We start from the raw sequence: 27,525 nt of genomic DNA on the forward strand, positions 1-27,525 counted from the left end.
ACCACGCAGTCTGATAGTTTATATATCAATGATGAAATCTTAACATTGCATCACATGCCTATACGGCCGGGTTAGCTTACTAAAGTGCAATTTTAATGTTTTCCGCAAAATATCAAGCTGAAAACGTCTCGGTATGATGACGTCAGCGCGTGACGTCACGGATTGTGGAGGACATTTTGGGACAGCATGGTGGCCAGCTATTAAGTCGTCTGTTTTCATCGCAAAATACCACAGTATTCTGGACATCTGTGTTGGTGAATCTTTTGCAATTTGTCCAATGAACAATGGAGACAGCAAAGAAGAAAGCTGTAGGTGGGAAGCGGTGTATTGAGGGCGGCTGCAGCAACACAAACACAGCCGGTGTTTCATTGTTTACATTCCCGGAAGATGACAGTCAAGCTTTACCTTTGGCCTGCGGAGAACTGGGACAACAGAGACTCTTACCAGGATGACTTTGAGTTGGATGCGCAGACGCGGTACCGTGAGTACGCATGCAGCTGCGGCTTCCAAACATTTGATCGCTTGCCCGTACGTGTGTGCCGCTATATGCATGTCACTTTGGGGAAATATATGTGCTGTATGAACTTTGGGTAGGTGAACGGTACTTTGGGCTCTGGGATTGAGTGTGTTGTGCAGGTGTTTGAGTTGTATTGGCGGGTTATATGGACGGGAGGGGGGAGGTTTTTGTTATGCGGGATTAATTTGTGGCATATTAAATATAAGCCTGGTTGTGTTGTGGCTAATAGAGTGTTTATTTACTGTTTTAGTCATTCCAAGCTGAATATCAGGTCCTACCCGCCTCTCACAGCATCTTCCCTATCTGAATCGCTCCCACTGCCCTCTAGTCCTTCACTCTCACTTTCCTCATCCACAAATCTTTCATCCTCGCTCAAATTAATGGGGAAATCGTCGCTTTCTCGGTCTGAATCGCTCTCGCTGCTGGTGGCCATGATTGTAAACAATGTGCAGGTGTGAGGAGCTCCACAACCTGTGACGTCACGCTACTCGTCTGCTACTTCCGGTACAGGCAAGGTTTTTTTTATCAGCGACCAAAAGTTGCGAACTTTATCGTCGATGTTCTCTACTAAATCTTTTCAGCAAAAATATGGCAATATCGCGAAATGATCAAGTATGACACATAGAATGGACCTGCTATCCCCGTTTAAATAAGAAAATCGCATTTCAGTAGGCCTTTAAACACCACACAGGGGGCGAAAATCACAAAGTCCAAAACAGTCACCAGAGTATGACAGTCACAAAAGAAAACGTTCTTCAGTAGTTGCCATGAGGCAATAAAGCGAGATGTTCAAACACAACTACGATACAGTAAAAGTGAATATGAAGATCCATACATGACGTGTCTACATACAACAGGAAGTGAACCCACCTGACGTCACATAAACCAAAATAATTCCATAAAATGGAAGACCATAAATATGTTTTTACATTAAAAAACCAAAATATAGCTATATTGTATGTGTTTTTTTGTATGTGTTTTTTAATTTATAATAATTGGTTTAAAGACTTCAGTGTTGGCTTGAGGACTCGAGCATATTGTGGGCAAACAAGCGTATTCCTAGCAAGAAGTCAAATTAAAGTTGTCATGTCTGTGTGATCATGTTTTTGTGTTAGTCATGTTCTGTTTTGTTTTTGGATTTTTTGTGCACTTTTGTTTTGTCACCATAGCAACCATTAGTTTTCACCTGTCACGTCACGCACCTGTTTCACGTTTTGAGTCACGCACCTGCTTTCACTAATCATGTCTATAGTATTTAAGTTCATTCTTTTCAGTTTGTCGTGCTGACGACATCCCCGCATTTATACTCTCCACACACTTATGACCCTTGCTGCGCTTTTTCATGCCGTTTTTTCATCCAAGTAAGTTTTCTTTATTCAAGCCATAGTTTGCAAGTTTTGTTTAATTGTTAATAGTTTCTGCCAATGTGCAAGTTCTGTGTTTATAGTCTAGCTTTGTACCTCCGCCCCTGTGCGCGCCTTTTGTTTGATCCTTTTCTTTGTAGTTGTAGTGTTTAAATAAATCATGTATTTACCTTCACGCCACATCTGGTCCAATTCACTTGCACCTCGGGAGAACAAACCAAGCCAAAGTCCTAGTCATGACATAAAGTCACATACATGCGCTGTTCTCACCTGTGGAAATGGTTCTAATAGGTATTTTGGACATTGTAAATGACTCAATTTGATTCTGTTTCTTAGGGGAAATAAATATTCTGTATGATGCTACGATAAGCCTTCTGCCTTATGGAACTTGTCATTAAACCAGGGTTGAGTACAGCAAACTTGTGAGCGTCGGTCTTATTACTTCTCAGCCAGTCTTCATGATGGCCATTCACATCCCCAAGAACATTCATTTCAGATTTTGGGTGGAGTTCTTGGATAGGGACCACCGAATTATCATCTGATGTTGGGCAGTAGACACAAAACATGAACACCAGGCGACCTGGGAGGTGTAGTTTCAGGCAGATCGATTCATGATGTTGGTGTTCAAAGTCATTCTAGAGGTGGTAACATCATCACTGAAGAAGACTACAATTCCTCCCCAGCTAGAATCATCATGCGTGTCTCGTCTGAAGGAGTAACCAAGCACTACAAGCATCATCTTACTATTCAGGAGCGTTTCAAATACTCAGAAGACATGAGGTCATGTAGAGATAAGATTATGCTTGAGATAATCCCACTTTGTATGAAGACTTCAGATATTAGTAAAAGAAGCAGTGAATTTACCTTGAAGAGGTCCTGAGTTTGGGTGGAAGTCGCCACATTTGAGCAACATACTACAAACTGCACAACTGATTGGTTAATCTCCTGTGTGTGTTTTTAAATGTCTTATTGCGACTGCATTATGATGGAATCTTTTACTACAAACCGAACAACTAAAAGGTTTTTCTCCAGTGTGTATCATTTTGTGTTGAGCCAAACCTTGTCTGGAAAAATAGCTTTTACCACAAACTGAACAATTAAATGGATTCTCTCCTGTGTGTGTTCTCATGTGTTGGGTCAAATAGCTGTTTCGAGAAAAGCTATTACCGCAAAATGAGCAACTAAATGGTTTTTGTCCAGTGTGCGTTATCATGTGTTGAGTTAAATGCCACTTTTTAGTAAAGCTTTTATCACAAACTGAGCATTTAAATGGTTTTTCTCCTGTGTGCGTTCTCATGTGTTCAGTCAAACTGCTCTTTTGACAAAAGCTTTTGCCACAAACTGAACAATTAAATGGTTTTTCTCCTGTGTGTGTTCTCAGGTGTTCAGTCAAACTGCTCTTTAGAGAGAAACTTTTACCACAAACTGAACACATGAATGGTTTTTCTCCCTTGTGTGCTCTCATGTGTTGAGTCAAATTGCTCTTCCGAGTAAAACTTTTAGCACAAACTGAGCAGCTCAAACGTGTTTTGCCTGTCTTTTCTTTAGAGCATTCAGAGTGTTTGTGAGTCCTCATATCACCTTCACTGTCTGTATCGCTGCTCAAAGGCTTTTCAACCTCGCCTTCAGCCTCACTATCTGATAGTGGAGCTAAGAGCTTGTCTGCTTGTGGTTTCTCTTCATCATCTTCAGTCTTCACAGAGAGAATACTCAGTGGAAACTTGGTGTAATCAGCTTCCTCTCGTCCTAGAAGACACTCTCCCTCCTGAGTGATCCAGAGTTCCTCCTCTTCTTTTTTAATGTGGGGTGGCTGGGACTGAGGGGGAAGTTCTTCTGGATGACCAATCAGCTGCTGATGGTCTGTTGGACAAACAACACAAACACACTTTAGTTCAGACATGATTCATGAAATGTTTCTCCTTGGATATCAATACTTTTTCCAACTAATTAGAATACATCTTTAATTCCCTAATGTCATTTTAAAAATCATAATTACTGTATTTTTTTTTTTAAGTCATGTTTTGGGACAATTGTCGCGGAAAGACAACTTCCACACCTTTGCTTGGCCAAGTGTCGCTGTACTGCTAACTCGCTGGTGAGCAAACATTGTATCCCGGACCTTCATATCTGGACTACAAATGGGCGATATAGTCTAAAATCTACATCGTCATATATATCGCAGCCTCCCGCGATCATGATATATATCCCAATATATGATTTGGCATATAAATGGTAATAGAACCATTTTAAAACAAGTTATTATTATATTATTTGGTTCAAACTATTATGACTCTGCTTATTAATATACTGTTAGCATCTGCTTACTTTCCATTATAGCATGTTTCTAGCTACACTTCTGTTAAATTGTAATGATTATTTTTTTCTTCTGTTGTTTGGATACTTTACATTATTTTTAGGTTATACTGTACATTTGGGTATGGATCCAATAGCAAGGCAGTATCGGTCATATCAATACTGATACTTCACATTCTCAACAGCATTAAATGATTCCATTTTTAATCACAATTATAATCAGACAAAAACACAGGATGGCAGTCTAACAATATTTATTAGATTTTTAAATAATGACCTCCTATTGGCTCTTATTTAAATCATTTTTTTTGGCCCTTAAAGTCCATCCATCCATCCATCTTCTTCCGCTTATCCGAGGTCGGGTCGCGGGGGCAGCAGCCTAAGCAGGGAAGCCCAGACTTCCCTCTTCCCAGCCACTTCGTCCAGCTCCTCCCGGGGGATCCCGAGGCGTTCCCAGGCCACCCTTGAGACATAGTCTTCCCAACGTGTCCTGGGTCTTCCCCGTGGCCTTCTACCGGTCGGAGGTGCCCGAAACACCTCCCTAGGGAGGTGTTCGGGTGGCATCCTGAGCAGATATCCGAACCACCTCATCTGGCTCCTCTCCATGTGGAGGAGCAGCGGCTTTACTTTGAGCTCCTCCCGGATGACAGCGCTTCTCACCCTATCTCTAAGGGAGAGACCCACCACCCGGCGGAGGAAACTCATTTGGGCCGCTTGTACCCGTGATCTTGTCCTTTCGGTCATAACCCAAAGCTCATGACCATAGGTGAGGATGGGAACGTAGATCGACCGGTAAATTGAGAGCTTTGCCTTCCGGCTCAGCTCCTTATTCACCACAACGGATCGATACAGCGTCCGCATTACTGAAGACGCCGCATCGATCCGCCTGTTGATCTCACGATCCACTCTTCCCTCACTTGTGAACAAGACTCCGAGGTACTTGAACTCCTCCACTTCGGGCAGGGTCTCCTCCCCAACCCGGAGATGGCACTCCACCCTTTTCCGGGCGAGAACCATGGACTCGGATTTGGAGGTGCTGATTCTCATCCCAGTCGCTTCACACTCGGCTGCAAACCGATCCAGTGAGAGCTGAAGATTCTGGCCGAATGAAGCCATCAGGACCACATCATCTGCAAAAAGCAGAGACCTAATCCTGCAGCCACCAAACCGGATCCCCCTCAACGCCTTGACTGCGCCTAGAAATTGTGTCCATGAAAGTTATGAACAGAATGGGTGACAAAGGGCAGCCTTGGCGCAGTCCAACCCTCACTGGAAACGGGTCCGACTTACTGCCGGCAATGCGGACCAAGCTCTGACACTGATCATACAGGGAGCGGACTGCCACAATCAGACAGACTGAGCACTCCCCACAGGACTTCAAATGCCTTCTCCAAGTCCACAGCCCTTAAAGTCCAGGGACTTACAAACCCCGTTTCCATTTGAGTTGGGAAATTATGTTAAATGTAAATATAAACGGAATACAATGATTTGCAAATCCTTTTCAACCCATATTCAATTGAATGCACTACAAAGACAACATATTTGATGTTCAAACTCATAAACTTTTTATTTTTTTGCAAATAATAATTAACTTAGAATTTCATGGCTGCAACACGTGCCAAAGTAGTTGGGAAAGGGCATGTTCACCACTGTGTTACATGGCCTTTCCTTTTAACAACACTCAGTAAACTTTTGGGAACTGAGGAGACACATTTTTGAAGCTTCTCAGGTGGAATTCTTTCCCATTCTTGCTTGATGTACAGCTTAAGTTGTTCAACAGTCCGGGGGTCTCCGTTGTGGTATTTTAGGCTTCATAATGCGCCACACATTTTCAATGGGAGACAGGTCTGGACTACAGGCAGGCCAGTCTAGTACCCGCACTCTTTTACTATGAAGCCACGTTGATGTAACACATGGCTTGGCATTGTCTTGCTGAAATAAGCAGGGGCGTCCATGGTAACGTTGCTTGGATGGCAACATATGTCGCTCCAAAACCTGTATGTACCTTTCAGCATTAATGGCGCCTTCACAGATGTGTAAGTTACCCATGTCTCAGGCACTAATACACATCCATACCATCACAGATGCTGGCTTTTACACTTTGCGCCTATAACAATCCGGATGGTTCTTTTCCTCTTTGGTCCTAAGGACACGACATCCACAGTTTCCATAAACAATTTGAAATGTGGACTCGTCAGACCACAGAACACTTTTCCACTTTGTATCAGTCCATCTTAGATGAGCTCAGGCCCAGCGAAGCCGACGGCGTTTCTGGGTGTTGTTGATAAACGGTTTTCGCCTTGCATAGGAGAGTTTTAACTTGCACTTACAGATGTAGCGACCAACTGCAGTTACTGACAGTGGGTTTCTTAAGTGTTCCTGAGGCCATGTGGTGATATCCTTTACACACTGATGTCGCTTGTTGATTCAGTACAGCCTGAGGGATCGAAGGTCACGGGCTTAGCTGCTTACGTGCAGTGATTTCTCCAGATTCTCTGAACCCTTTGATGATATTACGGACCGTAGATGGTGAAATCCCTAAATTCCTTGCAATAGCTGGTTGAGAAAGGTTTTTCTTAAACTGTTCAACAATTTGCTCACGCATTTGTTGACAAAGCGGTGACCCTCGCCCCATCTTTGTTTGTGAATGACTGAGCATTTCATGGAATCTACTTTTATACCCAATCATGGCACCCACCTGTTCCCAATTTGCCTGTTCACCTGTGGGATGTTCCAAATTAGTGTTTGATGAGCATTCCTCAACTTTATCAGAAATTTATTGCCACCTTTCCCAACGTCTTTGTCACGTGTTGCTGGCATCAAATTCTAAAGTTAATGATTATTTGCACAAAAAAAAATGTTTATCAGTTTGAACATCAAATATGTTGTCTTTGTAGCATATTCAACTGAATATGGGTTGAAAAGGATTTGCAAATCATTGTATTCCGTTTATATTTACATCTAACACAATTTCCCAACTCATATGGAAACGGGGGTTTGTATTTCCTAAGTTTAAAACAATAACAAAAACAAATATATTTTCTGATAATAAATATATCATTGTAGTATCAACTATGTACGGGTCTAATACTTAGTATCGTTAGTCGATTTTTGAATCGATCCAGGCATTTTCTCGACATTAGAGAGCACTAGCGTGCTGTTAGCAGTTAGCATGGCTTATCTTATGGCAGGTGTGTCACACTCGTTTTCAATGGCAATTGTGGCTGCCATTAGAGCAGTGTTTTTCAACCACTGTGCCGCGGCACACTCGTGTGCCGTGAGATACAGTCTGGTGTGCCGTGGGAGATGATCTAATTTCACCTATTTGGGTTAAAAGTATTTTTTGCAAATCAGTAATTATAGTCTGCAAATGATGTGTTGTTGTTGAGTGTCGGTGCTGTCTAGAGCTCGGCAGAGTAACCGTGTAATACTCTTCCGTATCAGTAGGTGGCAGCCGGTAGCTAATTGCTTTGTAGATGTCGGGAACAGCGGTAGGCAGCATGCGTGTAGTAAAAAGGTGTCTAATGCTTTAACCAAAAATAAACAAAGGGTGAGTGCCCCTAAGAAAAGGCATTGAAGCTTAGGGAAGGATATGCAGAACTATACTAAAACTGAACTGGCTACAAAGTAAACAAAAACAGAATGCTGGACGACAGCAAAGACTTACTGTGGAGCACAGACGGCGTCCACAAAGTACATCCGAACATGACATGACAATCAACAATGTCCCCGCAAAGAAGGATAAAAACAACTGAAATATTCTTGATTGCGAAAACAAAGTAAATGCGTGAAATATCGCTCAAGGGAAGACATGAAACTGCTACAGGAAAATACCAAAAAAAGAGAAAAAGCCACCGAAATAGGAGCGCAAGACAAGAACTAAAACACTACACACAGGAAAACAGCAAAAAACTCCAAATAAGTCAGGGGGTGATGTGACAGGTGGTGACAGTACACCTACTTTGAGACAAGAGCTATAGTGATGCATGCTTGGTTATGCTTTAAAGTCATATCCAACAGTTGAGACAACGACTTTTTACTGTCAACTGAGTTTTGTTTTTTAATGATTTCTGCTGGTGGTGTGCCTCCGCATTTTTTCAGCGCAAAAAATGTTCCTTGGCTCAAAAAAGGTTGAAAAACACTGCATTAGAGAGTTGTTTTTAGCAGTGAATAATACATGAATATCCAACTATTTATTAATTATGAATAATTTTTGGGTACACAGATTTTTTTTTAAATATTCTATAGTAAAACATACGAACGTTTTTCACAGCATATAAATGGAAAAATGGCACTTAAGCTTTTTTTAATGGTCAAATTCGGACTGAGCTACCTGTTTTTACCCTAAAAAAATATTTTTACTTTAAAATCAGGAGTCAAGCAGATATTTAAGTATGTATTTGAATTCTGACAAAAATGTTTGCAATGTATGATAATAAAATTAAAAAAAAGGTTGCAATATTAGATGAATTAGAAGATATGGAATTGCATGCAATACATGCATTTTTTACCGTCAAAATGGAAAGCTGAATACATTTAGTAAGCAAAGAAGCTCATCAATTCCAGGCTTTTGCGGGCCACTTAGAAGGATGCGGTGGTCAAGGTCTGGCCCCCAAAGTATGTGGTGTAGCATGTTTAGCTATTCCTCGTCTTTCAGTGATAATGACACATGTCAGAAACAGAGTGTATTTGCTGCCATGGAGGCAGGCGTTTCTGGGTGTTGTTGATAAATGGCTTTCACTTTGCATAGTAGAGTTTTAACTTACAGATGTAGCGACAAACTGTAGTTACTGACAGTGGTCTTTTTAAAGTGTTCATGAGCCCATGTGGTGATATCCTTTACACAGGGATGTCGCTTTTTGGTGAAGTACCGCCTGAGGGCTCGTAGGTCAAGGCCATTCAATGTTACGTGCAGTGATGTTGATGATATTACGGACCTTAGATGGTGAAATCCTGAAATTCCTTGCAATGGCTGGTTGAGAAATCTTGTTCTTAAACTGTTCGACAATTTGCTCACGCATTTGTTCACAAAGTGGTGACCCTCGCCCCCTCCTTGTTTGTGAATGACTGAGCATTTCGTGGAAGCTGCTTTTATACCAAATCATGGCACCCACCCGTTCCCAATTAGCCGGTCCACCTGTGGGATGTTCCAGAGAAGTCTTTGATGAGCATTCCTCAACTTTCTCAGTCTTTTTTGCCACTTGTGCCAGCTTTTTTGAAACATGTTGCAGGCATCAAATTCCAAATGAGCTAATATTTGCAAAAAATATAGTTTTTTTCAGTTCGAACATTAAGTATCTTGTCTTTGCAGTCTATTCAATTGAATATGGGTTGAAAAGGATTTGCAAATCATTTTATTCTGTTTTTATTTACTATTTACCGCTTGGATATCAAGCGGTAGAAAATGGATGGATGGATGGACAGTTGATGACAATAACACTGAGGTTTGCTACCCTCATGAGTAACAATCATGACTCTTCCATTTGTCCATTTTCTACCGTTTGTCCCTTACAGGGTCACGGGGGGGGGGGGGGGGGGGGGGGCTGGAGCCTATTTCAGCTGCAATCAGGCGGAAGGCGGTGTACACCCTGGACAAGTCGCCACCTCATCACAGGGCCAACACAGATAGATAGACAACATTCACACTCACACACGAGAGATTATTTAGATTACAACACTCACTCACCTTTATCTGCAGTTTTCGTCTTTTTCTCCGTTGGTGATTTGCTGGAAGTTGATTCTCTTTCATGTTCTCTTTTAGCGGACGTCGCCATCTTAGCATAGCAGTAGTCGTCCATCTTCTATCACGTCTTCAATCTTCACTTCAGATATCGCTCCATCGCTCCAAACTCAACTTCCGTTTCGCAGGCTTAAGAAAATGTGTATATTTGAGGTATATATTGTTCTATTTGCTGCGAATCTAAGTGGCTGTAAGATCGTTGATGTTAAACTTCTCCGCTCTCAAGCCACTCGGTCCGCCATCTTGGTCTTTCCGCTTTGCCACTGCTCGATGAGTTTGCGCATGCGTCAGAAGCAACTTCTGTTCTCTACTTTTCAAAATAAAGGCATGTTACTATTGTTTTTAAAATAGGGGTGTCGAACACGTATATATACATATATATATATACACACACACACATTATATATATATATATATATATATATATATATATATATATATATATATATATATATATATATATATATAAATAAAAATAAAAATAAAAATCTCCTGATGATTGAGGGAACCCCCCCTCATGAAACAGGCCTGTAGAGATGAAATAGTCTTGTGATTTTTTTCCCCACACATACATATATATATAGAGAGATATATACACACATATACATATATACACACACATATATACACATTTTTATATATATATATATGTACACACACAGATATATATATATATATACACATATATATATACACACATATATATATATATATATATATATACACACATATATATATATATATATACATATATACATACATATACATATATATACAGTACATACATACTGTACATACATACACACATACATATATATATATGTACATATATATATACATATATATATACATGTATATATACACATATATATATACATGTATATATATATATATATATATATATATATATATATATATATATATATACATATACATATATATATATATGCCATCATGGAAAGAAAAAAAATGTAAAAAGAAAAAAAAAAAATTGAATTGTTATATGTATGCAGTGATTATACTATAAAGTTATTTTCCATTTAACTTCACCAGTTTTAGATTATTTTTATTCAAAATCGCTGAATTTTCACATTTGCCGTTCAAATACTGAGAAGAGATGGTGCGGTGAACAGCAGCCAGTTGAGGCACGTCACTCAGTGCCTCAACATGGATTCCGGACTCGACTAACTGCTGGCCTGCTGTGCAGTGAGACTGTATTGCTATATGAATTATATTATACATTTCCATAGCTTAGTTAGCTGAGGTATATAATGTACAGTGTATTTTGTCAACAACTGTATGTGTGTAACGTATTTCTTGTGCTGAGCGATCATAAAACGGCTGCAAAAGACGCACTGGCTGAGGCTCCAGTAGCCCCACCTCCTGCACCCCCGCCGTAGAATTGTTATATCAACTAAAGCCCACACTTAAACTTTCCACGTGCAAGATTGAATCTATTTAAAAAAGTTATTTCATAAGAAGCCAAAAAGTGCAAAAACAATAATGTTCGTGTTGGAGGAGTTGTGAATGACTGCAGGGCCACAACATTAGGTACACCTGCAGACTGCAGGTGTATCTAATTCACAACTCCTCCAACACGAACATTATTGTTTTTGCACTTTTTGGCTTATTAAATAAATTTTGTAACCTATTTTTATGGGCTTTCCTAATTGTGATGTTAAGTTCCTGTTATGCGCTGTTATACAGTATATGCCTTGAGCTCTTATTTTGAAGGCGCTAAGAGCGGAAGTGATGTCACGTTGCGGAGGTTTTTGAAAGAAGGTAAATAAAGTGGTCCTCGTGTAAACTGGAGCCTCCGTGTTTGTTATTTTGTAGTTTCATACAGTATAGGCGACATTTATAAACCCTCGGTTACACTTTTTTAAATAGATTCAATCTTGCACGTGGAAAGTTTAAGTGAGGGCTTTAGTTGTGGACTTCATTTATAAGTAAAGGTAAGACCATAATAACGTTTTTTTTAAATTAAATGTGCTTTTTTGTATGCTACAGTTTGTATGTGTAAAGTTAAAGTTAAGTTAAAGTACCAATGATTGTCACACACACACTAGGTGTGGGGAAATTTGTCGTCTGCATTTGACCCATCCCCTTGTTTACCCCCTGGGAGGTGAGGGGAGCAGTGGGCAGCAGCGGTGGCCGCGCCCGGGAATCATTTTTGGTGATTTAACCTCCAATTCCAACCCTTGATGCTGAGTGCCAAGCAGGAAAGAATGCTGGTATGAGCTTTTAAACATAACCCGTTAACTGCTGCCAATCAAATGGTGAATAAGATACTCTTTAGGGTTCATATGTTTGTAAATCTGACTGTGATGAAGTCAGTGCCTCACCAGCCATCAACCTCACCGCACGTCACTGATATATATATATATATATATATATATATATATACATATATGTATATATACATATATATGTATATGTATATATATATGTATATGTACATATATATGTATATGTACATATATATATATACACATATGTGTGTATATACATATATATATATATTTGTATGTATATATATATATGCATATTTATATACATATATACATACATACATATATGTATATGTATATAAATGTATGTATATATACATATATATATATATATATACACATATATATATATATATATATATATATATATATATATATATATATATATATATATATATATAACTTCTTGATTCAATTCATTCAATTGTGTTGCATTGTTGTACAATGACAATAAAAGCTACACTTATAATGCAACTTAAAGTCACAATATGTATATTAAACATGTGAACATTACAAAAAGAATGGACTTTATTTTTTTTGTATTAAACTTATATGACATGACTTTGATTGACAGTTTGACAGAAAGTGGGTCCTATATTCTCTCTCTTCACTTACTAACACTTTTTCCACTTGATTCGTGGCCAGACTGAAGCGTATTTGCCCTCCGACACTGCCACGAAAAAATGCAACCCAGTATTTTGTCGGGTGAATGCAACCGGAGCGTTCACACCGCAGTTACAGTTGATACACATCCGATTTCTATCCACATATGAAAGAGGCCGGGGTCAGATAAGAACAATGTGTAATGTCACTGTTCACATTGACATGAAAAGAATCAATCAGATACAGGTCACATATGGGCTAAAAAAATCGGAACTGATCTGCCGTGTGAACAAGGCCTACAATACTGTATGTCTGTACTTCAGATGGCGAAACACAACAAAGGATACAAGTTGGAATTTGTGACCATGGGTTGAAAAGCTACACAATCAATGGTTCCATCTCATCTGAAAGTCTACATGCCAGGAAAAACCTCACAAATGTCATCAGGTCTATCTGGTCTAGAGAAAGAGTAACCAAGCACTACAAGCATCATCTATCTTACTAGTCAAGAAAATTTCAGGTGCGCAGAGGACATGGGGTCATGAGGAGATGAGATTATACTCCAGATAATACCAATTTGAACGAACGTCTCAGATGTTTTACTTAATTTATGAGCAGGTCCTGGGTTTGGATGGATGAGCAACATGCCTCAAACTGCGGCTGCCAATTCGTTATTTACCCTTGTGTGTTTTTAAGTGTCTTAATGCGACAGTATTATAACGGAATCTTTGATCGCAAACTGAACAACTAAATGGTTTTTCTCCAGTGTGTTTCATGTTATGTTGAGCCAAACCTTGTCTGGAAAAAAAGCATTTACCACAATCCGAACAATTAAATTGATTCTCTCCTGTGTGTGTTCTCATGTGTTGGGTCAAATAGCTGTTTCGTGAAAAGCTCTTAGCACAAACTGAGCAACTAAATGCTTTTTGATCATTGTGTGTTATCATGTGTTGAGTCAACTGCCACATTGTAGCAAAGCTTTTCGCGCAAACTGAGCAACGGAATGGTTTTTCCCCTGTATGAGTTCTCATGTGTTTGGTCAAACTGCTCTTTAGAGAAAAGCTTTTTCCACAATCTGAGCAATTAAAGGTTTTTTCTCCTGTGTGTGTTCTCATGTGTGGAACCATATGATTCTTTTGAGAAAAACCTTTACCACAAACTGAACAATTAAATGTTTTTTCTCCTGTGTGTGTTCTCATGTGGCCGGTCAAACTACTCTTTTGAGTAAAGCTTTTACCACAAACTGAACAAGTGAATGGTTTTTCTCCGGTGTGTGTTCTTACGTGTTTAGTCAAACTGCTCTTTAGAGAAAAGCTTTTTCTGCAAACTGAACAAGTAAATATTTTTTCTCCAGTGTGTGTTGTCATGTGTTTCGTCAAACTGCTGTTTTGAGAAAAGCTTCTACCGCAAACTGAACATTTGTATGGTTTTTCCCCAGTGTGCGTTCTCATGTGACAAATCAAATTGCCCTTATGAGAAAAGCTTTTAGCACAAACTGAACAGCGCAAACATTTTTTACTCATTTTAGAGTTTCCAGAGTGTTTTTTGTTCACCGAACAGTTAAATGTTTGTTCTCCTGTGTGTGTTTTCATGTGTTGAGTCAAATTGCTCTTTTTTGCAAAGCTTTTAGCACAAACTAAGCAGCTGAAAGTTGTTTTACCTCTCTTCTTGCTACAGCCTTCAGAGTGTTTGTTGTCAGTGTGAGACAACATATCAACTTCACAGTCTGCTTCGCTGCTCAAAGTATCTTCAACCTCATTTTCAGCCTCACTATCTGATAGTGGATCCAAGAGGTTTTCTAATTGTGATTTATCTTCATCATCTTCAGTCTTCACAGAGACAACAGTCAGTGGAAACTTGGTGTAATCAGCTTCCTGTGGTCCTAGAAGACACTCTCCCTCCTGAATGATCCAGAGTTCCTCCTCTTCCTCTTTAATGTGGGGTGGTTGTGGAGTCTCTGGCTTCAAAGTGGAGATCCCTCCTGCCAACTGAGGGGGACGTTCTTCTGGATGACCAATCAGCTGCTGGACGTCTGCAGGACACAAACAACACAAACACGCTTTAGCTCAGACATGATCCATGAGAGGTTTTTCCTTGAACTCACTACGATGTGTGTCATTGTGGGTTTAGGTAAATGGCTCTTTTCAGTAAAACCTTTAGCACAAACTGAGCAGTTCAAATGTTTTTTACCTTTCTTCTTTGTAGAGCATTCAGAGTGTTTGTTGTCAATGTGAGTCCTCATTTCACCTTCACAGTCTTTATCACTGCTCAAATTTTCTTCAACCTCGTCTTCAGCCTCACTATCTGATAGTGGAGCTAAGAGGGTGTCTGGTTGTGGTTTCTCTTCATCATCTTCAGTCTTCACAGAGACAACAGTCAGTGACAACTTGGTGAGATCGGCTTCCTGTGGTCCTAGAAGACACTCTCCCTCCTGAGTGATGCAGAGTTCCTCCTCTTCCTTTTTAATGCAGGGTGGTTGTGGAGTCTCCTGCTTCAAAGTGGAGCTCCCCCCTAACTGAGGGGAAACTTCTTCTGGATTACCGATCAGCTGCCTGACGTCTGCAGGACACAAACAACACAAACTCACTTCAGTTCAGACATGATCCATGAGATGTTTCTCCTTGAACCCGCTACACACTTTCTTCTATGTACTGTATGTGTGTGTAGTGTTTCATGGACATTCATTTAGTGCCTTGCCAGAATGATGGATCAATGTTTACATGACTTGTCAAAGACTGAGACAGAATAACAAAATATGAAACATATGTTTGGATGGATATTAGGATAGAGGCTGTTTTTACCCAATACTTTTACAGGAACTTTCCAATTAACTCCAGTAAATGAAACACCCCCTGCATTTCCCACGTAAACAACCCAGGTAAATAAAGTTCTACAGGAACTTTAGAGGGGCAGTCGAATGCTGATTCGTTAAAGGGGAACATTATCACAATTTCAGAAGGGTTAAAACCATTAAAAATCAGTTCCCAGTGGCTTATTTTATTTTTCGAAGTTTTTTTTCAAAATTTTACCCATCACGCAATATCCCTAAAAAAAGCTTCAAAGTGCCTGATTTTAACCATCGTTATATACACCCGTCCATTTTCCTGTGACGTCACATAGTGAAGCCAACACAAACAAACATGGCGGAAAGAACAGCAAGCTATAGCGACATTAGCTCGGATTCAGACTCGGATTTCAGCGGTTTAAGCGATTCAACAGATTACGCATGTATTGAAACGGATGGTTGTAGTGTGGAGGCAGATAGCGAAAACGAAATTGAAGAAGAAACTGAAGCTATTGAGCCATATCGGTTTGAACCGTATGCAAGCGAAACCGACACGACAGCCAGCGACACGGGAGAAAGCGAGGACGAATTCGGCGATCGCCTTCTAACCAACGATTGGTATGTGTTTGCTTGGCATTAAAGGAAACTAACAACTATGAACTAGGTTTACAGCATATGAAATACATTTGGCAACAACATGCACATTGAGAGTGCAGACAGCCCAATTTTCATCAATTAATATATTCTGTAGACATACCCTCATGTCAGCAGGCCAGGGAAGCTAGGGTCGATATTCTTCTCTTGACGGTGTAAGCCAAGACATCCAGGGGGTTTAGCTCGCTCGTCTGCGGGAACAAACTGCCGCCATTGCTTGCCGTGCTACCGAGGTCCTTTGTCCCTGAATTGCTCACACACTCCGGCAGATTCAATAGGGGTCTGGCGGCAGATTTCTTTGACTTTATCGTTGGAAATGCATCTGCTTTGAGTGTCGCAGGATATCCACACATTCTTGCCATCTCTGTCGTAGCATAGCTTTCGTCGGTAAAGTGTGCGGAACAAACGTCCAATTTCTTGCCACTTTCGCATCTTTGGGCCACTGGTGCAACTTGAATCCGTCCCTGTTCGTGTTGTTACACCCTCCGACAACACACCGACGAGGCATGATGTCTCCAAGGTACGGAAAACAGTCGAAAAAACGGAAAATAACAGAGCTGATTTGACTCGGTGTTTGAGAAAATGGCGGATTGCTTCCCGATGCTCCAAGAGCGAATATTAGAAAGGCGTTTAATTCGCCAAAATTCACCCATTTAGAGTTCGGAAATCGGTTAAAAAAATATATGGTCTTTTTTCTGCAACATCAAGGTATATATTGACGCTTACATAGGTCTGGTGATAATGTTCCCCTTTAAAGTTAGTTGAAGTATCACTGAGAGTCACACACACACACTAAGTGTGGTGTATTACTCTGCATTTGACCCATCCCCTTGTTCCACCCCCTGGGAGGTGAGGGGAGCAGTGAGCAGCAGCGGTGGCCGCGCTCGGGGATCATTTTTGATGATTTAACCCCCAATTCCAACCCTTGATGCCGTGTGCCAAGCAGGGAGGTAACGGCTCCCATTTTTAGAGTCTTCGGTATGACTCACGACCTGTATGTCGGGAATCATTTTGGTGATTTAACCCCATTAAATTAAATTACATTTTCAATGCTTTCACAATGTTTTACTCTGTAACACTTTGAGATGTGTTGTTAAAATGTAAAGAGCAATACATACAGAAACGTATTATCATTGTTATGATTAAAACTACATAAAGTTTACACATTTAAGGTTATATTGGCTACGACAGGGGTCGGCAACCTTTACCACCCAAAGAGCCATTTTGACCAGTTTCACAAATTAAGGAAAACAATGGGAGTCACAAAAATCTTTTGAAATTTAAAATGAAATAACACAGCTTACAAAGTTTTTTTTTGCTTTGTGCTATGTATAAACCAAGGGTCTCAGACACGCGGCCCACACCTTAATATGAAAATTGAATGTTAGTGCGGCCCGCGAGTTTTATATGAATGGCGCTTGACAGCGTCATATTTGTCAACCCTGATTTTTCCGGCAGACTACGAATATCAGGGCAAGAATTCTCTCGAACGTGCAGTGATGGTACAGCATTTAGTGCCCACTACATCCAACGTGCCGGCCCAGCCGCACGTTGTATGGGACTTCTGCTTGCTCAGTAAGTGACAGCAAGGCATACTTGGTCTACAACCACACAGGTCACACTGACGGTGGCAGTATAAAAAAACTTTAACACTCTTACTAATAATGCGCCACACTGTGAACCCACATCAAACAAGAATGACAAACACATTTCGGGAGAACATCTGCACCGTAACACAACATAAACACAACAGAACAAATACCCAGAATCCCATGCAGCCCTAACTCTTCCGGGTTACATTATACACCCCCGCCCACCTCAACCGACGCACGGAGGTGGGGTGGGGTGGGGTGGGGGTTTAGTGATAGCAGGGGTGTATAATGTAGCCCGGAAGAGTCAGGGCTGCATGGGATTCTGGGTATTTGTTCTGTTGTGTTTATCATGTGTTGAGGTGCAGATGTTCTCCCGAAATGTGTTTGTCATTCTTGTTTGGTTTTGGTTCAAAGTGTGGCGCATTATTAGTAAGAGTCTTAAAGTTGTTTTATATGGCCACCGTCAGTGTAACCTGTGTGGCTGTTGACCAAGTATGACTGGCTGTCCCTTGCGTGCGCAAGTAGAAGATGCATACACCAAAAGGCTGGGCTGGCACGCTGTTTGTACAGATTGGATTGTAGAGGGCGCTAAATGCTGTACTATCATGGCACGCCCTTATTATTATTGTTAGGTAGTGATGGGTCCGGCAACACCGATGCATCGGCGCATGCGTCGAGCTCATTGAGCAAAACCCCGTGTCGGTGCGCGTACTGCTTTTAGAAAGTCACGTGACCGATCATGAGCTGTTTTGGTCACGTGACCGATACGCGAACTGTGTCGCACTGACGCCTCCTCTGTGCCCTGTGAGCGGGTCTTTTCTACAGCCGGAGAAATAATAACTAAGAAGAGAAAGCGTCTAAAATTTAATACGTTGGAAAAACTGTTTTTTTTTAAATAAAAATGTGTAAAAAAAAAATAATAATAATTTCCAGGTCCACAAGCATCCTCATTCACAACACGTTCTCTTAGTTTTCCATGTTATGATACATCCATCCATCCATCCATTTTCTACCGCTTATTCCCTTTGGGGTCGCGGGGGGCGCTGGAGCCTATCTCAGCTACAATCGGGCGGAAGGCGGGGTACACCCTGGACAAGTCGCCATCTCATCGCAGGGCCAACACAGATAGACAGACAACATTCACACTCACATCCACACACTAGGGCCAATTTAGTGTTGCCAATCAACTTATCCCCAGGTGCATGTCTTTGGAAGTGGGAGGAAGCCGGAGTACCCGGAGGGAACCCACGCAGTCACGGGGAGAACATGCAAACTCCACACAGAAAGATCCCGAGCCCGGGATTGAACCCAAGACTACTCAGGACCTTCGTATTGTGAGGCAGATGCACTAACCCCTCTGCCACCGTGATACATGTTCACATTATTTATTGACTGTATCTAAAAAAGATAAAACATATTTCTTATTTAAATGAAGATATGAAATAATCCTAAATGAAATACAATGACTTGGTTTATATTATTGTATATACTAGGTCAGGGGTCGGCAACCCGCGGCTCTAGAGCCGCATGCGGCTCTTTAGCGCCGCCCTAGTGGCTCTCTGGAGCTTTTTCAGAAATGTATGAAAAATGGAAAAAGATGAGGGGGAAAAAATCTATTTTTTGTTTTAATATAGTTTCTGTAGGAGGACAAACATGACACAAACCTCCCTAACTGTTACAAAGCACATTGTTTATATTAAACATGCTTCACTGATTCGAGTATTTGGCGAGCGCCGTTTTGTCCTACTAATTTTGGTGGTCCTTGAACTCACCGCAGTTTGTTTACATGTATAACTTTCTCCGACTTTCTAAGACGTGTTTTATGCCACTTCTTTTCCCGTCTCATTTTGTCCACCAAACTTCATGTTGTGCATGAAAGGTGAGTTTTGTTGATGTTATTGACTTGCGTGGAGTGTTAATCAGACATATTTGGTCACTGCATGACTGCAAGCTAATCAATGCTAACATGCTATTTAGGCTAGCTATATGTACATATTGCATCATTATGCCTCATTTGTAGCTATATTTGAGGTCATTTAGTTTCCTTTAAGTCCTCTTAATTCAATGTATATCTCATGACACACTATCTGTATGTAATATGGCTTTTAATTTATTGTGGCTCCAGACAGATTTGTTTTTGTATTTTTGGTCCAATATGGCTCCTTCAAAATTTTGGGTTGGGTGACCCCTGTACTAGGTCATAAAATCAGTGTCAGTCGGTCCATAGGTTGCCTGTAGGGATTTTTAATGTCCAGCAGATGTCAGTATTGAGTGACACAGTATCGACACGGTATCAATACAGTTTTGCAATGTGTCGAAACGCTTCATGACGCCTCATCAACTCATCACTATTGTTAGGGTGAAATCGGAGAATATGAATTAGTTTTCTTCGAGAGGCACCGAAATCCGGAAATCTCCCGGGAAAATCGGGAGGGTCGGCAAGTATGCAGCTGAGCCGCATCAGAGTGATACAAGAGCCGCATGCGGCTCCGGAGTCGCGGGTTGCCGACCCTTGGGCTACGACAGGGGTCGGCAACCCGCGGCTCTATTCTTTAGCGCCGCCCTAGTGGCTCCCTGGAGCTTTTTCAAAGATGTATGAAAAATGGAAAAAGATGAGGGGAAAAAAATATATTTTTTGTTTTAATGTGGTTTCTGTAGGAGGACAAACATGACACAAACCTCCCTAATTGTTATAAATCCCACTGTTTATATTAAACATGCTTCACTGATTCGAGTATTTGGCGAGCGCTGTTTTGTCCTACTAATTTTGGCGGTCCTTGAACTCACCCTAGTTTGTTTACATGTATAACTTTCTCCGACTTTCTAGGACGTGTTTTATGCCACTTCTTTTTCTGTCTCATTTTGTCCACCAAACTTTTAACGTTGTGCATGAATGCACAAAGGTGATGTTATTGACATGTGTAGAGTGCTAATCAGACATATTTGGTCACTGCATGACTGCAAGCTAATCGATGCTAACATGCTATTTAGGCTAGCTATATGTACATATTGCATCATAATGCCTCGTTTGTAGGTATATTTGAGCTCATTTAGTTTCCTTTAAGTCCTCTTAATTCAATTTATATCTCATGACACACTATCTGTATGTAATATGGCTTTTAATTTTTTTGCGGCTCCAGACAGATTTGTTTTTGTATTTTTAAAGTTAAAGTTAAAGTACCAATGATTGTCACACACACACTAGGTGTGGCGAAATTATTCTCTGCATTTGACCCATCACCCTTGATCACCCCCTGGGAGGTGAGGGGAGCAGTGGGCAGCAGCGGTGGCCGCGCCCGGGAGTCATTTTTGGTGATTTAACCCCCAATTCCAACCCTTGATGATGAGTGCCAAGCAGGGAGGTCATGGGTCCCATTTTTATAGTCTTTGGTATGACTCGGCCGGGGTTTGAACTCACGGCCTACCGATCTCAGGGCGGACACTCTAACCACTAGGCCACTGAGTAGTAGTAGTAGTAGTCCAATATGGCTCTTTCAACATTTTGGGTTGCCGACCCCTGGGCTACGATAAGCACCCACTCATGTGCTGCAACAAAAATTTAAATGATTTAAGTTTTCATAGACAACTTGCTTTGGCTTTAGGAGTTGTAACACAGGTGGAGAACTTCCCAATCAAAAGTTGAAAGTAATCATATTATTCTTGTTCTTTATTACCTCCAATCCTCTGCACGTTGATGTAGACATGTCTTCTCTTCACACACTGCACATCTCTTACTCTTCCCCAACATCTCTTCTTACTAATCATTTTTCATTCTTCATTTGACTTTTGCATTCTTTCATCTCCTCTGATGTGAACTCCACTGCCTTCTTCAAGCTAACAATCATGGCGGCTCTTTCTTTACATTCTTCAACACAGTCGGCTCATTTACACTTTAAGGGCTTGAAATGGTTTTCAAATGACAAAACTTCAACTCACTCACCTTCATCTTTCGTCTTTATCTCCGTTGGTGATTTGCTGGAAGTTGATTCTCTTTCATGTTCTCTTTTAGCGGACGTCGCCATCTTAGCATAGCAGTAGTCGTCCATCTTCTATCACGTCGTCAATCTTCACTTCATGCAACACTCCATCGCTCCAAACTCAACTTCCGTTTCGTGGGCTTTAAAAAAGACAGACTGAGGTATTTGATGCTATATTTAAATCTATAAAAGGTAAAAAGATCGAAAGCCACAGCAACTCAGTCCGCCATTTTGGTATGTTCGCCTTGCCACTGCTCGATTCGTTTGCGCATGCGCCAGAATTCACCAACTTCCTTCCCGGACTAGACAGCAGTTGTTTTTTTCAAAATAAAGGCATTTTACTATCGTTTTTAAACAACGGTTCGTAAAAGTATCCACTATACTGATAACATCAAATAACCGACCACTACACATTGGAAATTAAAATACCTTCTATCCATTGATTGATTGATTGAAACTTTTATTAGTAGATTGCACAGTACAGTACATATTCCCTACAATTGACCACTAAATGGTAACACCCCAATACATTTTTCAGCTTGTTTAAGTCGGGGTCCACCATCCATCCATCCATCTTCTTCCGCTTATCCGAGGTCGGGTCGCGGGGGCAGCAGCCTAAGCAGGGAAGCCCAGACTTCCCTCTCCCCAGCCACTTCGTCCAGCTCTTCCCGGGGGATCCCGAGGCGTTCCCAGGCCAGCCGGGAGACATAGTCTTCCCAACGTGTCCTGGGTCTTCCCCGTGGCCTCCTACTGGTCGGACGTGCCCTAAACACCTCCCTAGGGAGGCGTTCGGGTCATCCTGACCAGATGCCCGAACCACCTCATCTGGCTCCTCTCCATGTGGAGGAGCAGCGGCTTTACTTTGAGTTCCTCCCGGATGGCAGAGCTTCTCACCCTATCTCTAAGGGAGAGCCCCGCCACCCGGCGGAGGAAACTCATTTCGGCCGCTTGTACCCGTGATCTTGTCCTTTCGGTCACAACCCAAAGCTCATGACCATAGGTGAGGATGGGAACGTAGATCGACCGGTAAATCGAGAGCTTTGCCTTCCGGCTCAGCTCCTTCTTCACCACAACGGATCGATACAGCATCCACATTACTGAAGACGCCGCACCGATCCGCCTGTCGATCTCACGATCCACTCTTCCCTCACTTCGTGAACAAGACTCCTAGATACTTGAATTCCTCCACTTGGGGCAAGATCTCCTCCCCAGCCCGGAGATGGCACTCCACCCTTTTCCGGGTGAGAACCATGGACTCAGACTTGGAGGTAAATAACTTGAATGGTCTGAATGAGTTTAAATAATTGGTGTTGAAAATGTTCAAATCGGCCGAGAAATGTTGAAGTAGTAAAATGTTTAATTGAGAAATGGAATTAAGGAATTCCTGGAATTTTGGGAAAACTTTGTTTTTTGTCCTGATTAAGAGGAATGTTTTGACGGTAGAACGGTTGAAAAATGTGGGAGTAGTAGTTGCCAGACAAAAGGGTGGAAATAGGGCTTTGGAAAACCATGAACTTTGGAAAATCCTGAAAATTTTTTTTAACTTGGAAATATGGTGAATTTGAATTTCCAAAATGGTGGAATGTGTTGAAGGTGGAATGGTTTGAAAAATGTGGAAATGGTGAAAGTTTGAAAAATGGCCAATTCATTTTTTGAATGGGAAAAATGCCCCGGAAAACCTGGAATTCTAGGAAATCTGGAGTTTTTGGAAATTGTGAAGGAAAAGCCCGGAATTTTTTTTGAACTTGGAAATATGGTGAATTTGAATTTCCAAAATGGTGGAATGTGTTGAAGGTGGAATGGTTTGAAAAATGTGGAAACGGTGAAAGTTTGAAAAATGGCCAATTCATTTGTTGAATGGGAAAAATGCCCCGGAAAACCTGCAATTCTAAAAAATCTGGGGATTTTTGGAAATTGTTAAGGAAAACCCGCAATTCCCAAATAGGCTGAACAGTTTGAAGTTGGAACAGTTTGAATCAGGTGAAAAATGTGGAAGGTAGAGCACGCCAAAATCTGGAGAAGAAAAAGTTGAAGTTGAATAATAAATAGATGAATTTTGGTGTAGCAAACCATATGCTCCAAAGCATTCACACAATAAAACAAGAGACAAAGTCTTTCATATCTTTTTTTGATGTACTGGCATGTTTAAATTTAAAATATTTTAAATCAAATATTACAATATTTTTGCATGATAATCTAATCTGGCTGAGAGTAGGCTACTCTAATTACACACATTTTTTAAATAAATTACACAAAGTATATATCTTGGGGGTAATCAGAATCACCCACCTCTTGTAAAGTTTAACGTATCATTGCAGCGGCTACCTGTTTGTGTGTGCGTACAATGTTTCCTGTTGAACGTATACCTTTTTATTAGTAGGAAATCCACACAAGTCTTAATATATGAGGTCCCAGATGTGTCACGTCTGAAGGGGTAACCAAGCACGACACGCATCATCTATTTTACATATTCAGGAAAGTTATATACACAGAAGACATGGTGTCATGAGGGGATAAGACTAAGCTCCAAATAATCCCAATTTGTACAAAAGTCTGATATTTTTGAAAGAGAGTGATTTTATTTAGAGGAGGTACTGAGTAGGGTGGATGTCACCGCATAAGAGCAACATAACAGAAATTAAACAGCTGATTGGTTATTCTCCCGTGTGTGTTCTTTTATGTTTTACTGCGCGGGCATTGCTTTGGAACCTTTTGCCACACACTGAACATTTAAATGGTTTTTCGCCAGTGTGTGTTCTCATATGTTGGGTCACATAGCTGTTACGAGAAAAGCTTTTACTACAAACTGAACAACTAAATGGCCTCTCTCCTGTGTGTGTTCTCATGTGGCGAGTGAAGCTGTTCTTTTGAGTATAGCTTTTACCACAAACCGAACAATTAAATGGCTTCTCTCCTGTGTGTGTTCTCATGTGTCGAGTGAAACTGCTATTTTGAGTAAAGCTTTTACCACAAACTGAACACATAAACGGTTTATCTGCTGTGTGTGTTCGTATGTGTTGAGTCAAATTGCTCTTTTGAGAAAATATTTTACCACAAACTGAACAATTAAATGGTTTTTGTCCTGTGTGTGTCAGTATGTGTTGAGTCACATGGCACTTTTTAGAAAAGCTTTTACCACAAACTGAACAGTTAAAAGGTTTTTCTCCTGTGTGTCTTTTCTGGTGTTCATTTAGATGGGCCTGTATGGAAAAGCTTTTACCACAAACTGAGCAGTTAAATGATTTTCCTCCTGCATGTATTCTCATGTGTCGAATGAAACTGATCTTTTGAGTAAAGCGTTTACCACAAACTAAACACTTAAATGGTTTATCTGCTGTGTGTGTTCTTAGGTGTTGAGTCAAATTGCTCTTTTGAGAAAAGATTTTACCACAAACTGAACAATTAAATGGTTTTTCTCCTGTGTGTATTCTCACGTGTTGCGTCAAATGGCCCTTTATCATAAAGCTTTTACCACATACTGAACAGTTGAATGGTTTTTCTCCTGTGTGTTTTCTCATGTGTTGAGTCAAATTGTACTTTTTAGTGAAACTTTTAGCACAAATCGAGCATCTCAAACACGTTTTACCTCTCTTTTTGGAACTTTCAGAGTGTTTGTTGTCAGTGTCAGTCCTCATATCACCTTCACAGTCTGCATCGCTGCTCAAAGTAACTTCAACTTCGTCTTCAGCCTCACTATCTGAGAGTGGAGTTAAGAGGTTGTCTAGTTGTGGTTTCTCTTCATCATCTTCAGTCTTCACAGAGACAACAGTCAGTGGCAACTTGGTGAGATCAGCCTTGTCCGGTTCGAAAAGAGACTCTCCCTCCTGAGTGATCCAGAGTTCCTCCTCTTCCTTTTTAATGTGGCGTGACTGTGGAGTCTGTTGCTTCAGAGTGGAGCTCCCCCCGTGCGACTGAGGAGAAAGTTCTTCCCGATGACCAATCAGCTGCTGGACGTCTACGGGACACAAAAAAATGGCTCTTTTAGTAAAGCCTTTGGCACAAACTGAGCAGTCCAAATATTTTTTTTACCTCTCTTCTTTTTAGAGCTTTCAGAGTGTTTGTTGTCAGTGTGAGTCCTCGTATCACCTTCACAGTTTGTATTCCTGCTGAAAGGTTTTTTAACCTCGTCTTCAGCCACACTATCTAATAGTGAAGCTACACGGTTGTCTACTTGTGGTTTCTCTTCATCATCTTCAGTCTTCACAGAGACAACAGTCTGTGCAAATTTGGTGAGATCAGCTTCCTGTGGTCCTAGAAGACACTCTCTCTCCTGAGTGATCCAGAGTTCCTCCTCTTCCTTCTTAACGTGGGGTGGCTGTAGAGTCTCCTGATTCAAAATTGAGCTCTGACCCAACTGACTGGGACGTTTTTCTGGATGACCGATCAGCTGCTGGACGTCTGCAGGACACAAACAACACAAACACACTTTAGCTCAGACAGTGGTCTGTTAAGTGGTCTGGGGTCTATGCAGGTTATTGGTCTGCCGCTTAGCTTCTGGATAGACACCATACTGCTAATCCAATCTGTGCTGTGTTCAACAGGTGAAATAATCCCTCTGTCCACCAGGAAGTGGTTTCATCATCGCAACTGGTACTCTGCGTTTTGTAGGTTTTACCGGTTCCACTATTAAAATATTTTCCCACTTAAAAGTGTCCATAAACTAACATGGATTTTGCCCAATAACAGAGACAAAAACCAGATTGACCACATCATGACAAATGTTACCTAGAGAGAGTCACTTCTTGACATCAAGTTGAAGAGAGGAACTGATGTCAGCAGTAGGGATGTCCCGATCCAGGTTTTTGCACTTCCGATCCGATACCGATACCGATATTGTTTTTGCACTTCCGATCCGATACCGATACTGACCGATACCGATACTGACCGATAATGGCCTATCCGAGCATGTATTAAAGTTTAAAGTTATTTAGCCTACTTAGTTGTCAGAATCATGTTGAAAAGGGTTTTAGTACTCTTGATAACAACTAGCCAGCTGAATTAGGGGAGTTTGAATAATACACAATGGTTGGTAACAAGAAACTGACCTGTTTATTCAAGGATAAACACAAAATAGACAAAATTATACATGACAAACAGAAATGGCATCATTGAAACAAGGGCTGGGCGATATGGCCTTTTTTTAATATTGCGATATTTTAAGGCCATATTGCGATACACAATATATATCTCGATATTTTGCCTTAGCCTTCAATGAACACTTGATGCGTATAATCACAGCAGTATGATGATTCTATGTGTTTTGATTGATTGATTGAGACTTTTATTAGTAGGTTGCACAGCGAAGTACATACTCCGTACAATTGACCACTAAATGGTAACACCCCAATAAGTTTTTCAACTTGTTTAAGTCGGAGTCCACTTAAATTGATTCATGATACAGATATATACTATCAGATATATACTATCATCATAATACAGTCATCACACAAGATAATCACATTGAATTATTTACATTATTTATAATCCAGGGTGTGGAGGGGGGCGCCGGATGTAAGTGTCAAAAAGACAACTAAAAGAGTTTGATATGAGAATAAATCTAAAGTTAAAATATAGGGTAGAAATGCACCCATTTGCAGGAAATGTAGTCTTGATTTTCAACATTTTCTTTCAAGGCTTGCATGTCTACATTAAAACATTCTTCTTCATACTGCATTAATATATGCTACTT

General features: G+C 40.8%; 5 protein-coding genes across 7 annotated transcripts in view; 2 read left to right on the plus strand and 3 right to left on the minus strand.

Moving 5' to 3' along the window:
* The window catches only part of LOC133619319 (uncharacterized), a 455,654-nt gene that overhangs the window by 355,557 nt on the left and 72,572 nt on the right, over nucleotides 1-27,525 (plus strand). The gene's annotated exons all lie outside the window — the stretch shown is intronic.
* LOC133619862 (uncharacterized) overlaps nucleotides 1-27,525 on the plus strand; it is a 498,075-nt gene that overhangs the window by 212,479 nt on the left and 258,071 nt on the right. The gene's annotated exons all lie outside the window — the stretch shown is intronic.
* Nucleotides 1-27,525, minus strand: part of LOC133619284 (uncharacterized) — a 360,072-nt gene that overhangs the window by 82,280 nt on the left and 250,267 nt on the right. For 2 of the 3 annotated variants that reach the window (XM_072915411.1, XM_072915410.1), the window contains exon 1: nucleotides 21,800-22,100. The exons of the other annotated variant lie outside the window; for it this stretch is intronic. In XM_072915411.1, coding sequence (XP_072771512.1) covers nucleotides 21,800-21,905 — 106 coding nt within the window. In that variant the 5' untranslated portion in view covers nucleotides 21,906-22,100. Of the gene's footprint in view, nucleotides 1-21,799; nucleotides 22,101-27,525 lie in introns of those variants that run through there. 3 annotated transcript variants of the gene reach the window in all.
* Nucleotides 1,077-6,243, minus strand: LOC140679650 (uncharacterized). The gene is made up of 2 exons (XM_072915496.1): nucleotides 6,240-6,243; nucleotides 1,077-3,741 (listed from the first exon to the last, which is right to left on the minus strand). Exons 1-2 carry the CDS (start codon nucleotides 6,241-6,243, stop codon nucleotides 2,819-2,821), a joined length of 927 nt encoding a protein of 308 aa, XP_072771597.1. The 3' UTR covers nucleotides 1,077-2,818.
* Nucleotides 23,956-27,525, minus strand: part of LOC133619275 (uncharacterized) — a 53,297-nt gene continuing 49,727 nt past the window's right edge. Inside the window, exon 3 of the mRNA XM_061980225.1 lies at nucleotides 23,956-25,791. Coding sequence (XP_061836209.1) covers nucleotides 24,491-25,791 — 1,301 coding nt within the window. The 3' untranslated portion in view covers nucleotides 23,956-24,490. The remainder of the gene's footprint in view (nucleotides 25,792-27,525) is intronic.

This window comes from Nerophis lumbriciformis, linkage group LG20 (assembly GCF_033978685.3).
Source record: "Nerophis lumbriciformis linkage group LG20, RoL_Nlum_v2.1, whole genome shotgun sequence".
In the NCBI taxonomy this organism is placed as follows: Eukaryota; Metazoa; Chordata; class Actinopteri; order Syngnathiformes; family Syngnathidae; genus Nerophis; species Nerophis lumbriciformis.